The sequence below is a fragment of the Schistocerca gregaria genome, chromosome 5 (genome assembly GCF_023897955.1).
Source record: "Schistocerca gregaria isolate iqSchGreg1 chromosome 5, iqSchGreg1.2, whole genome shotgun sequence".
Taxonomy (NCBI): domain Eukaryota; kingdom Metazoa; phylum Arthropoda; class Insecta; order Orthoptera; family Acrididae; genus Schistocerca; species Schistocerca gregaria.
In genome coordinates, this window is record NC_064924.1 from 466,329,113 (window position 1) to 466,343,604 (window position 14,492).

The 14,492-nt window shown below is 44.2% G+C and overlaps 1 protein-coding gene across 3 annotated transcripts in view; it reads right to left on the reverse strand.

Annotated features, from left to right (window-relative positions):
• The window catches only part of LOC126271925 (potassium/sodium hyperpolarization-activated cyclic nucleotide-gated channel 2), a 2,360,296-nt gene that overhangs the window by 974,550 nt on the left and 1,371,254 nt on the right, over positions 1-14,492 (reverse strand). For all 3 annotated transcript variants that reach the window (XM_049974334.1, XM_049974335.1, XM_049974333.1), the window contains one exon: positions 626-1,150. In XM_049974334.1, coding sequence (XP_049830291.1) covers positions 626-1,150 — 525 coding nt within the window. The remainder of the gene's footprint in view (positions 1-625; positions 1,151-14,492) is intronic.

Genomic DNA, 14,492 nt, shown 5'->3' on the forward strand with positions numbered 1-14,492 from the left:
TTCTAGGCAATTCAGTCTGGAACCGCGTGACCGCTACGGTCGCAGGTTCGAATCCTGCCTTGGGCATGGATGTGTGTGCTGTCCTATAGTTAGTTAGGTTTAAGTAGTTCTAAGTTATAGTGGACTGATGACCACAGATGTTAAGTCCCACAGTGCTGAGAGCTATTTGATCCACTGTCTGCGGTATCAAAACTATTTCGCTTCTTCAGGGCGTTCGTTACAGATACCCTTACCAAAAACTGTACATTTATGCTTCTCCATCATCATTGGGAGTTTGTTACATCGTCACGGAATCACCCTGTGTATACATAAATTTACCAGCGCTAGTAGCTTTGACGCTGTGCTGCGTCTTTGCATGACGTTCCCGGGCATGGTTCCTAATCAAAATATCATGTACACCCTCCTCTACAAGTCCTAGAAGCTTGTAGCTGTAATTTTCGAACATCCTGTTTGGGAAGTGCTATGACACTAACTCGGGGCTATGTATGGACGTCTATGATAATAACACTGTCATGTAGCAGCCGTATACGTCACTACTCTTCCGGAGCATAAAGTTTTCATGGCAGAGGCGGGCGGACACGCGCACACATACGTAGCACAGTAAGGGAACTGCTGTGGCACTGACCTGAAGCTGGAGCAGGGGTGGATGACCCAATGTCCGGCGGCTTTCTGGCGGATGCGCTCCTTCATGAGCGCCTTCTTGCTGCCGAAGAGCTTCATGGCGAGCTTGTTGTCGGTGGGCTGGAAGATGGCCTGCAGCTGGTTCTTGAGGAAGCTCTGCTTCTCGCTGGCGGCCAGCGGGTTGGGGCCGGGCTCCTCCTTGGGCGTTCCGTAGAGGCTGACGTCGTCGCCGGCGCCCCCGAAATGCACCTTGCCCGCGGCGGCGCCCGGGCCGGCGTTCGCCGCCGGGTCCTTGTTCATGTTGGACAGCGAGCTGGACAGGAAGTCGGCGATGAGCAGCGTCTCGTCGTCGATGGCCGTCACCAGCGAGTCGGTGCACGTGTTGGTGTTCTCGATGCTGATCTTGATGGAGTCATCCTTGAGCTCCTCCTCCGACTGCGCGCTGCCCACTGGCGCGGCGCTGGGCCGGCCGTTGGCGAGGCGCAGGCTGGGCGCGCGCCGCCGCTCCCCGTCCCTCTCCGCCGACTCCCTGCAACAGCCAATCGCCGCCGGCGCTCAGGTCACGTGCCGGCGCCGCCGCCGCCGCCGCCGCCGCGCCGCTGCCGACCGCCACATGGGAAACAGCTGAGCGCAGGTAAGGGCTCGGTGCAAGGGCAAAGCGCGCACGAGGCGGCGTGCGCCGCGCGGCCCCGCAGCCGCTCTGCCGGCTCTTAATGAGGGACCAGAGCGAAAGCGACCAACTGTACATCGGGTGATTGATGATAATTCTGAGTCAACACCTAAGTCTACCGCCTTTTTGCCTTACGTAGGAAACACGTCCAACAAGACCGGTCGTATTTTGCGGAAATACGATGTGAAATGTGTTTTCCGACCTCCATCTAAAATTAGAGCACTTTTCAGTTCCGTTACGGATGACCTTGGACTGCGTAACGCGGGTGTATATCGTATTCCTTGTAGCAGCGGCATGGCATATATTGGTCAAACTATCAGGACCGTGGAGGACCTATGTACTGAGGATAAACGGCACACACGATTACATCAGCCAAGTAGATCTGCTATTGCCGAACATTGCTTGGATACTGGTCACCCCATCTTAAATAGGGTGTCCCAGCTATCTTGTCCACCCAAAATATCTCTGAAACAATAACAGCTATTGGAAGACGACTTTCACCAGTATCAATGTACGGCTGGGGCCCATGAATGTACATATTTGGAAACATTCTAAAACGAAAGCATATGTATTTTTTAAAACAAACTTATGGTTTTTTTAAATGGACCTCCTATATTTTTTCTTCAGCAATCCATAGTATGACAAAGCACATACAAAATGTCGTTGATTGCATCGCAATATTCCCATTACATCCCGAGATATTGAGACGCGAAGTTGACTCTTGAAACACCCGACATGCGCTGTTATCGCACGTCCTGAGGCTCAGGCGTGAACCCCATGCTGCCCGTAATCGCAGCAGAATGGCAGCAGACCGTATTATTCGTTTCGGACCTCTTGATAAGTATGAAAGTGAGATTACGCATGTCAACCACATCGCGATTACGGGCAGCATGGGGTTCACGCCTGAGCCTCAGGACGTGCGCTAGCAGAGCATGTAGGGTGTTTCAAGAGTCAACTTCGCGTCTCAGTATCTCTAGATGTAATGGGAATATTGCGATGCAATATGTGTATGTGTATGTGCTTTGTCATGCTATGGATTGCTGAAGAAAAAATATAGGAGGTCCATTTAAAAAAAACACAAGTTTGTGTTAAAAAAACACATATGCTTTCGTTTTATAATGTTTCCAAATATGTACATACATGGGCCCCAGCCCTACATTGATACCGGTGAAAGTCGTTTTCCAATAGCTGTTATTGTTCCAAAGATATTTTGGGTGGACAAGATAGCTGGGACACCCTGTATGATAACACCGAGATATTGGCATGCACGTCCAGCTATTGGGACCGAGTTATTAGGGAGGCAGTTGAGATTAAATTAGTGAGCAACCTCGTTAACAGGGATGGAGGTTTCTGTTTAATCTCTCCTTGGAATCCGGCTCTTTCCCTTGTCAGAAAACAGAAGGACAGAGTCAATGCTACCTCACCTGCTAATTCATAGTCTCACTATCAATAGCTCTGACGTTGGTCATCTTTGGTGGCAATAGTGTTCAGTGTGTGTGCTATCTTTCCTGCTTCAGTCTGAGAACCGAAGTTTTAAATTGGCATGTACTCCGCCTGTCCGTCGCAGTTTGCCTTAAAATGGCGGGGTGTTCTCTCGCCGAAATATCGGCGGTCTCTGAAAGTGTTACGTGACTGAATTCCCGGAAGTTATTTGAATGCTAGAAAGTTAACAACAGATGTACCCGCCAGAGTGTTGAATGCAAACACTGAAACGTCATTGTGTTGTACAGGTGCCAGATGTCAGTTTGTGGGGCGCAGTTTCTCACCTGATGCACTTGGTCGGTCAGTACAGGGAAGGTTAATACTGTTTGTGAATGACGCTGGAGTTGTCTGATAATGTCACATACTCGCTGGATTGGAGGCTGATCTGGTGATCGAGCCGACCAAGACAACATGTAGCGTATGGTGGGTTACAACAGCGATATCTGGGCAAGCATTATCCTGCTGGAAAACACCCACTGGGAGGCCGTTAATGAATGGTACCATGACACGTCGAATGACATGAAGTACAAATTTGCAATTAGGACGCATGTGATAACCGTGAGAGTGCTCTTGCTGTGTCTCGCGCACAGATGGGTTGGATGGAGCCCTTAACTGGTCACCACATAAGCAACACACTGCATCACTGACACCGAGGCAGAACCAACTTTGCTAGCACACTGGATTCGAATTCGGGAGTGTCCTGCCGTGTCCTGCCATCCTGATTTAGGTTTTCCGTCATTTCCCTAAATCGCTCCAGGCAAATGCCGGGATGGTTCCTTCGAAAGGGCACGGCCGACTTCCTTTCCTAATCCGACGAGACCGATGACCGAGCTGTCTGGTCTCCTCCCCCAAAACAACCCAACCAACTTCACAGCAACCAACCAACCAGAACCAACTTTCAACAGAGCTCCACTCTGCCCTCCAATTCACAAATGGTTCAAATGGCTCTAAGAATTATGGGACTTGACATCTGAAGTCTTCAGTCCCCTAGACTTAGAACTACTTAGACCTAACTAACCTAAGGACACCACACACATCCATGCCCGAGGCAGGATTCGAACCAGCGACTGTAACAGCGGCGCAGTTCCGGACTGAAGAGCCTAGAACCGCTCGGCCACCGCGGTCGGTGATAAACGAAGACTGGAAGGAATTTTGTGAAGGCTTAACCTATAAATTTCTTCATCGTGTAGAAGTAGTGTACCGCACCAACCCAGTTATACCTTACACGGTGCATGGGTTCAACTCTTGTGCGTCTCTCTTCCCTGTCTACGAGTTATACCTATTAAAGGTACAGGTACATCACGGGAACAATACCGTTTTACTGCCTTGATGTGCGTTGGTGTGATGCATTAGCCCAACACGCGGAAGCAATTCATAGACTAAGCGTTCATAATATTATTTTCAGTCTTCGATTAACATTGTTATTATTATCTTCTTCTTCTTCTTCTTCTTCTTCTTCACTACATGTGTTAGGCAAATTGCCTGTTTCGGATGCGAAAATCGCTGTTCAGGTATGGAGCTAATGAAAGTACTGGTGCATATAGTACATCGATCCTTTTTAAATTTACATTATTTTTAAAAATCAATATCGAAGGTGCAAAATTAAAAATGGATATACCAGCTGAATTTATAGCCTATTTTTGGTCAGATATTGGTGTTAGAAAGAAGTTGAAAGATGCTGAAAAAAATATTAATCGGGGTAACTCGAAGATATTTAAAAGATGAGTGTGATACCGAAGTGAAACGTTCTTCTCATACGTGCCTCCATTTTTACCTGGCTGTGGATAAGGTCTGGTATTTTACTTTCCACTTCAAAGTGTGTAAATTGAAAAGATCACATGAAAAAATGCACGGAACATTTACAGATTGACTGTACAACAAACATCTACAACGTCCCTCGGTTAAGGAAGTAGAACAGGTGCAACCATTAAGAAGTAGAGGTTAACGGCTTACTTATGGAAGACGATAAGCATATTCATATCTTTCCGGTAGTATTGTGGCCTATTTAGTGACTGCTGTTTATTGTGGTCACTTTGCAATATATTTTACTAGTTAGTCTCAACGTAAATTCATCTTTTCGTATCATATAAAAAAAGAAGTAAGAAACATTTGTTCGTAAAAAGAAAATAATGTTGATATAGAGAGCTATTACTAGTGGTTCTGTGACTAAATGACTATGGGGAATCTTGAGAAGTCTAAAACAATCAACGAGGAAAGAATCGCAATGGAACAGCTGCGATATTACGTCCATCTTGGCCGATATGTAAACTGACCCATTAGTATAGTCATTTGCAGCAAGATTTATATTTTTCTCGTCTTGACATCTTTTACTACCGAATACAAGCTCCCCTGAACAGTTATATCTGTTTTATGCCTCAGTTTCATTTTTCATAAAAACAGAAGAAAAATTAGTGTCAAGGCGATGCAAAAATCTGAATCACTCTGTTATTAGGAATGAGAATGGAAGTCCGACGCCATCATAAACAATTAAGATATTCTGTAATATATTTAAATGAATAATTTCGAAGCAGCAAATAGAAAAAAGGTAATTAGGTAAGTCCTTCGTACTTAGTTCCTTTATTTCATGGAAAAAATAATATTTCACTCCAATTTTACTAAATGTGAATTTCCCGCGACAGTAAATTTATGCCTAACGAAACTAAAAACGTCGTAAGAAGTTTGCTGAAATCTCCTTAAGCGAACACCAGTCAGATTTTTTTAAACTGGTCTGCAGCAGATTTCCTCAGTAACACATTTCACTCAGTACCGTTACTACCTTGACCTCCACATGACGGAATGTTAGATTCTAACATTCTATCCTTCATTTCGTAATTAAAGTTGCGTCTCACGTTTGTTATGTCCTCTCCTAGAGTAGATGTAATCTCTCAGGAAAAAGCAGAGGCCACCTTCTGCCCACCGAGTGAGAGGCAGCCTGCGATTCGCGTACGCAGCAAGCAGAATGAACAGCAGGCTTCCTTGGCGTCTCGCGACAGCGGCCTACTAACAGCCAGTATGACCCCGTTTCGTTTGAGGGACTGGAAGAAAACAAAATAAATCGTCGCGGTCGAGCAGTAGATTTAACGAACCGAAACTTATTGTCGGCCCCTTCCAAACGCTCAGCTCTCTATCGATGCATAACTGCACCACAGGCCGGATGCTGAGCCGGCAGAGCGTTGAGTTTAAAACTCAGCGATACAGTTAATTCCAACTCAAGTCCACAACATTTTCTCGTCTTCTCGGCTCATAGAGTGCTGCAGAGTAGCAGATCGCCTAGGCGTTGATTCCATGCTTAACGACGTGTAATTACAGGTTGCACTATCATTTAGACAGCTGTTTGTCGTAGAATTTCTGACTCTGTCCCTCGCGCATATTGGAATATTAAATCGTCGAGCTTTTGTTCGTGTTTTATTTACGCAGCGGACTCTTCCACAGGAACAAGCGCAGTATCTCAATAATTATTTTAAAAATTACGAATAATGAAAACGGCAAACTAAATAAAATATTGCAAGTGAGAAATAAATAATAAGGAAAGCAAAAATTATCATTAATTATTACATACATGTGGCAACAAATATTGTTCCACTCAACTGGTAAAGTAGTTCTTTTACGGGCACAGAATTTGGCAGCTATGTAGTATGATGAAACCGAGCAAAGTAGTTAGGACACTGGATTCGCACTCGGGAGGACGGCGGTTCAAACACAAGTCCGGCCATCCTGATTTAGGTTTTCCGTGATTTCTCTAAATTGCTTAAGGCAAATGCCGGGATGGTTCCCTTCACAACGGCACACCCGATTTCTTGCTCCATCCTTCCCTAATCCGCGTTTGTGCTCCGTCTCTAATGACCTCGTTGTCGACGGGACGTTAAACATTAATCTCCTCCTCCTCCTATTACGATGAAGAACAGAAAAGCAAAAGACGAAAATTCCGGATTAACGTGTCCATCATGGGAAATATAGTTGCAATGAAATAGAACATTCGAATGATACATCTCGTGCAACAACCTTAACGGTACAATAAGAAAAGTGTGGTCAAGTAGACATAATGTGATGTAAATGAAAGTGGTTTTGAAAGTTGTTTCCTCATGCTTGATCCTAAATAAAATATCACAATGTTCAATCATTTTTTTACGGGGCTCTGTTTTCTCCACCACACTTCGCAATGTGTGGTGGTATTAGGTATCAGCCTCTTTAATTAACAGATGCTCTCATATTGATAAGTTAGTGCGGATCATGTTTAACCGTTAGCACGTTACACGAAAAGCCTTCTCGCTTCATATAAATCTCTTCTTGTATACCAAACAGACAGTTTTAAAAGTATCAATCATCGAAGGAAATAGTTCATAGATTAGTGAGATTAGGACAATACATATGCTCATTTACTTTTAAGTGACTCTCGATCTCAATATACGTACAGTTTGTGGAGTTCATCTCTTGGCAACACTAATACAAGTTTAATCGATTTCTAAGAGGGATGGTTCCAATGAAGAGGACTGGGATTGATCACTTACATCGACCGTCATGACCTATTTGTAATGTTTGAATGCGCCATTTGGTTCCCTGGTTTTTAATAACACAGCCGCCAAGTGAATGACGAGTTATCGGAATGGAGTATTTTGTGCGTATTAAGTGAGTTGAAACTGTTTCCGACCATTGTAACTGGTCGAGCTATGCGGCCACTGACGCGACGGGTGGATTAACAGCAACGGGCCGTTGGCAGCGACGCCATACACTATGTATCGGTGGTCAACGAATGCCCAATTGCGCCCGCTGCTGACTGAAAATATTTAATGATATTCTTACAAGCCAGTCCTGTATTGTCTTGTCATGAAAGATATCTTGTATTGCGTGTACTCACCAGACTGGATTTGCTTGACTGGAATTTGAATTGAAATGATACCGATTTCTGACAGCCAGGGAATTACAGCACGATATGTGTATGAGAATAGGAATAATACATCGCCACTTATTCACTACATTTCTTGATATGTAACTGGTAGTTGCCTTTATCGAGAGGATTGATTAGTATGCGTCCTTGATTCAAGTTTCGCATTCAGAAGGATTATTATTTACTGCAAGAGAAAATATTTATGTCAAAGTGACACTATTTGAAAGATATTATGTTCGGTGGAAGCAACAATTCTTAGTAGCCACGATAGTTTTGATTTCTTCCTGTATTGAGTAGGAAGTTAGATAACTGGAAAGATTATCTAGGGCTGGTTTACTGAGATAGTTAAACTATTCGGAGATGTATAATTCTGCGTCCCTTTCTGTTGCATTCACTTGGCTCGATGACTCTTGCTAGATGAACCAAAGTTCTTACGGGCTGTTGGTGAACTAAAACCTCGCAGTTCAGGGTAAATTATAGCCCGTCGATAGCTGGCACGCCACAGGACACAGGTGATGTCTTCCCTCATCCTTCACTATCTTGGAAATGTGTTCAGCCTGAATTTCTGTAGTTAGCACTTATAAGTGACTTATAGCATTCCTAAACACGTTGGTTTCTCGCTAACTTAGGAAAGGCTATATGTTACGCAGCAGTGACGTGCACGTGACGACGTAATACAAGCGCCAAACTTTGTTTCATAATTGAGGAAGTAAAACTAGAATAGGTTATCAGTGCGCTAACAGTGTTCTCATAACTTTACCCTTACGACCTTCTCTGACAACAGTATTGTCAGAGAATGGAAAAATCTCGATTTTCGTATGAGAAATTTCACTCCGGTTTTCTCCACCTTTTGTGAGGCGGTTGCTATAAACCGTACGGTATTCCCTGACGTTATTTACAAACCACAAATGCTTCGGTCTTTTGTCTTGTTACTCTGCATACAATGTATTTCTTACGACTGTCTCGCAAAAATCCTGTAAACCTAACGTGCACTGCATTGTCGGCTCCTAGCAGACTACTAAACGCTCCTAGAATGTTAATAGCTTCATAGTTAAGACGCGTACTCAGTTCGTAAAATGCTGAAAAGACTTAAAATTTTTCAGCTGCGTTACTTAAACACATCTATATACATACTACGCAAGCCATCACAAAGTGGATTGCGGCAGGTTCCTTGTACCGCTGCTAATCGTTACATTTCCTACTCCTCTTACAAACGGAGCGAGGGAAAAGTAACTTTCTGTGTGCTTCCATAGGAACCCTGATTTCAGTTGTCTTGTCTTTAAGATCCTTGCGCGAATGTACGTTGGTGGCAGTGGAACTGACGGTGACAAATGTCGGTTCTCTAAACTTTCCCAATAGTGTTTCGCGAGAGGAAGGACTTCTTTCCGCCAGGATTACCATTTCAGTTCACGCAATACTCGCGAGTTGAGCCAATCAACCGGTAACAGGTCTAACAGCACACCTCCTTTACTCCACCCTTTTGGGGACCCCAAAAACTGAATTACTACTTTAGAATGAAAAGGACAGTCTTCTGTACGCGATCTCCTTTATACGTTTCTCCACAGATGTCGCCCATTCGCTTTCCCTACAACCTATCTTACATAACCGTACGATTATGTTTGCTTTGCAACGTTACACCCGGATATTTAATGAACTGGAAACGTTTCTTTGATCATGTAGATATTCACAAAAATGTTCATGTGTTTCACTTGCACGTTTTTTAATATATTTTCGCCATCCCTGTCAAATTAGACTGATGCCTATGATTACCTCTTTTTCCAGTTCATTGCGGTGTGATACCGTAACCAGTAGCAGTAATCTCAAAGAACAAACAGTCTTGGTTGGAACCCGGATTTTTTATTTTATTTATACTCCAATGACGCATTTTTTCAGTTCATGATCGTTTGATACAGCATCCAGTTCTAACAATATGGAAGAACTCAAACTTTTGGGTGCAAACTGGATTTTTTATTTTATTTATCCTCCAATGACACATACTGGACGCTTAATAAACGAAAAAATTCCGTTTTACAACCAAGAAATTTGTTCTTTCATATCCTATAATAACTTTTGGTTCTGACATTTTCCTCCTCAACTTGCTGTTTGCTGGTCTTTAATGACTTCGTCATTGACTGTGTGCTAAATCCTGATCTACCTGCCACTGAAGTGAACATGATAAATATAGCCTCCCCCCCCCACCCCCTCTCCATGAACCATGGACCTTGCCGTTGGTGGGGAGGCTTGCGTGCCTCAGCGATACAGATAGCCGTACCGTAGGTGCAACCACAACGGAGGGGTATCTGTTGAGAGGCCACACAAACTTGTGCTTCCTGAAGAGGGGCAGCAGCCTTTTCAGTAGTTGCAGGGGGCAACAGTCTGAATGATTGACTGATCTGGCCTTGTAACAATAACCAAAACAGCCTTGCTGTGCTGGTACTGCGAACGGCTGAAAGCAAGGGGAAACTACAGCCGTAATTTTTCCCGAGGGCATGCAGCTTTATTGTATGGTTAAATGATGATGGCGTCCTTTTGGGTAAAATATTCCGGAGGTAAAATAGTCCCCCATTCAGATCTCCGGGCGGGGACTACTCAAGTCATGATTCTTGAACTAAGTGTTAGCAATGATTAAATTATGCTCTGTGCTAAATTCTATCAGGCGGCTTCCTCTTTCATTATTTACTCCCATTCCATATTTACCTACTACGTTTCCTTCTCTCGTTTTTCCTACTGTCGAATACTCGTCACCCATGACTATTAAATTTTCGTCTCCCTTCACTATCTGAATAATTTCTTTTATCTCATCATATATTTCATCAATATCTTCGTCATCTACGGTACTACTGTGGTAGGCGTGGGCGTCGTGTCTAACTTAACCACAATAATGCGTTCACTATGCTGTTTGTAGTAGCTTACTCGCACTCCTATTTTTTATTCATTATGAAACCTAGTCCTGCATTACCCCTATTCGATTTTGTATTTATAACCCTGTGTTCACCTGTCCAGAAGTCTTGTTCCTCCTGCCACCGAACTTCAGTAATTCTCACTATATAAAACTTTAACCCATCCATTTCCTTTTTTTAAATTTTCGAACTTATCTGCCCAATTACGGGCTCTGACATCCACGCTCCGGTCCGTAGAACGCCAGTTTTCTTTCTCCTGATAGCGACGTCCTCCTGAGTAGTCCCCGCCCGGAGATCCGAGTGGGGGACTATTTCACCTCCGGAATATTTTACCCAGGAGGACGCCATCATCATTTAACCATACAATAAAGCTGCATGCCATCGTGAAAAATTACGGCTGTAGTTTCCCCTTGCTTTCAGCCGTTCGCAGTACCAGCACAGTAAGGCCGTTTTGGTTAGTGTCACAAGGCCAGGTCAGTCAGCCATCCAGACTGTTGCCCCTGCAGCTACTGAAAAGGCTGCTGGCCCTCTTCAGGAACCACACGTTTGTCTGACCTCTCCGTTGTGGTTGCACCTACGGTATGGCTATCTGTATCGCTGAGGCACGCAAGCCTCGCCACCAACGACATGGTCCATGGTTCAGGGGCGGGTGGGGGAGGGGGGGGGGTCAATTGGTTGTCTATTACAAATCATTTTTATCACAGCATAAAACTTGACGTAGAAAACCTGACGAGAAGCCTTGACTGCAAAAACAATACACATGTCACGAAATGTACTTGTCATTGCTATACTAAAGAAGAAAGCGAATGGAGACGCTTACAATTGCAAGTACCACTCTTGTAATTAAAAACTATGTATGACCTGTATTTAAACGCTATGGTCAACAATTGAAGAATGTAGAGCAGTATCTATCCCAAACCACTTTTTTTGTGTATCTGCGCTATTTACTTCGTGTTCTGCACAACAATCAGCATGTTTCCCTTTTTTTTAATCCTTGGACCTGGATCACTTTCAGGCCATACGCTGTTGTACCAATCGTTTCATACTCTATTGCAGATAATTTACGCTACCAACGTGCCTATGGTTTTGCGTGAGTCTAAGATAAAAACGAAGTTGAATTTGAGCGTGGTCCGGTGTCAGCATTCAAGCAGCGATGTCAATAGTAGGCACGAGAGCCCGAAGGTCAACGGTAACGACAACTGCTACAGGACAAACACGCTCTTTGAGGAGAGGGCGTCCAAAGCCGGTGACGCACGTTCAGCGACCAGAACCAAACACGCTACTGCAGTGCTAACACGGGGCACAGCGCTGTTTGAACTCGCGACACCCACGGAACCACAGATCCCGCACAGGCGAGAACTGACGTCAGCCGGATGTGCTGCTTTTGCGTTTGCGCTGTGCGCATTCAGATGTACTCCGATAACGTGAACTCGTTACTGGTTAACCTTGGTATATCAACATCCTAAAAGAGAAATTAAAATCAGTTTTATGGGTGCGGTTGGGCCGGAGGGCGGTGGAGGGTATTATTTTTCCGCCGTGATAGGATAGATTAGAGACTAAGCACAGTCCCATCAGAACAAATGTACCAAACGCGCTCCTCTCTGGGATTTTACTGTAGTATTTCGTGCATTCTTGTCTACTTGGGTTCAGTGGACAGAAGACACGTATGTTGGGAAGTCATGGCAGCAATGTTGATTATGTGTACCGCATCAGTACTAGTATGTGTAGCAGAGTGCGTAATAAAATTTACCGCTTGGGCCTCCATCTTACGAGGTGTGTTTTCTAGTAAGTACCGTTTTGAAATTTAAAAAATACGTGCTAAGTTATCTCAATAATTTTACTTTTACATGAAAGCCTGTACCTTAATCTACTATTCTGCATAATTTCCATCAATATTGAGACACTGGTCATAACGTTGTGCTAGTTTTTGAGTACCCTTCTCACAGAAGTCTGCCGCCTGACTTGTTAACCACTGCATCACCACTGTTTTGACTTCGTCATTGTCTTGAAGACGCTGACCGCCGAGGTGTTTCTTCAAGTGTAAGAACAGATGGTAGTCACTGGGCGCAAGATCGGGGTTCTACGGAGGATGATCTAGAGTTTCCCATAGAAAAGATGTGATGATATCTTCGGTCTGATTCACCACATGCGGACGGGCATTGTCTTGCAGCCAAACGATGCCCTTGCTCAACTTCCATGGACCTTTGCTTTGATTCTGGTGTGACGTAGCCACCCATGTTTCATCGCCCGTAACAGTTTGGCTTAAGAAATCACCACCGTCGTCGTGGTACCGCTCAAGGAAAGTCAATGCACTGTGTAAACGTTTGATTTTGTGCACATCCGTCAACATTTACGGTACCAAATGTGCGCACAATTTTCGGTTATTCAAGTGCTCGGTCACAATGCCATACAAAACATTACGAGAAACATTAGGAAAGTCATCTTGCAAGGGGGAAATCGTAAAGCGTTAGTTTCCTATCACCTTATCGTCCACTTCCTGTACCAAACTTTCATTAACGACCGAAGGACAAAAGAGTGGTCCTTTGTTCATCATGAACATTTGTGCGGCCATCTTTAAATGCTCTCACCCACTTTCTTACCATTCCATCACTCCTAATGTTTTCTTTGTAAACTGCACAGATCTCACGATGAATATCGATCGCTTTTAGGCCTTTAGCACTAAGAAATCTTATAACAACCCGTACTTCAAAGTCGGCGGGACTTACGACTATCGGAGGCAACTTAAACACTCAGTACACAACGTAAACAAGGAAACAGCAGACTATAATGGCGTCAGTGCGTGGATTAAGGTACAGGCTTTCATGTGAAAATAAAATTATTGAGATATCTTAGTACGTCTTTTTTTAATTTCAAAACGGCACTTACTTAAAAAAACACGCCTCGTACTTGTATATACTCGAACACATCAGTGATGCAAGAATTCAGTATTTATTGGATGATCTACAGAAAGAAGAATACGAAAGAAATAATTAATCAGCATGCTGTAAAGAAAGTCGTGTGAGTCAATAAAGACGTCATAGAGCCAGTAGATGATTTTTATATTTAGGACAAATCAAATGGTTCAAATGGCTCTGAGCACTATGCGACTTAACGTCTGAGGTAATTAGTCGCCTAGAACTTAGAACTAATTAAACCTAACCTAAGGACATCACACACATCCATGCCCGAGGCAGGATTCGAACCTGCGACCGTAGTGGTCGCTCGGCTCCAGACTGAAGCGCCTAGGACCGCACGGCCACTCCGGCCGGTTTATTTGGGGCAGGCAAAGACGATGAAATAATTAATTATAGAAGCGGAAAATAATTTTCCGACGAGCTTAAAAGAAATTTTTCCAGTCATTACGTACTACCAGTTGCGGCCTACACTGTGGTGAAAAAAGTCACGTGATACCTCCTAATATCACGCCCGACCTATTTTCTCCGGCGTAGGGCAGCAACTCCAGTGCAAAATTGTTGGAAGTCCCCTGCAGAAATACTGAGCCATGATATGATGCTTCCAAAGCCATCATAGCTGAGAAAGTATTGCCGCTGCAGGATTTTGTGCACGCACTGACCCCTCGATAACGTCCCATAAACGTTCGATGGGATTCATGTCGGGTGATATGGGTGGTAGATCATTTGTTTGAACTGTCCAGAATATTCTTCAAAGCAATTTCAAACAATCTTGTCACGGTGCATTGTCCTGCTTTTGTTTGGGAACATGCAGTTCATTAATGGCTTGCAGATGGTCTCCAAGTAGCCGAACGTAACCATTTCCTGTCTCTGATCGGTTCATTTGGATCAGGCGACCCAGTCCATTCCGTGAAAACACAGCCCACACCATTATGGCGCCACCACCAGCTTGCGAAGTGCCTTGTTGACAACTTGGGTCCGTGGCTTCTTGGGGACTGCGCCCTACTCCAACCCTACCATCA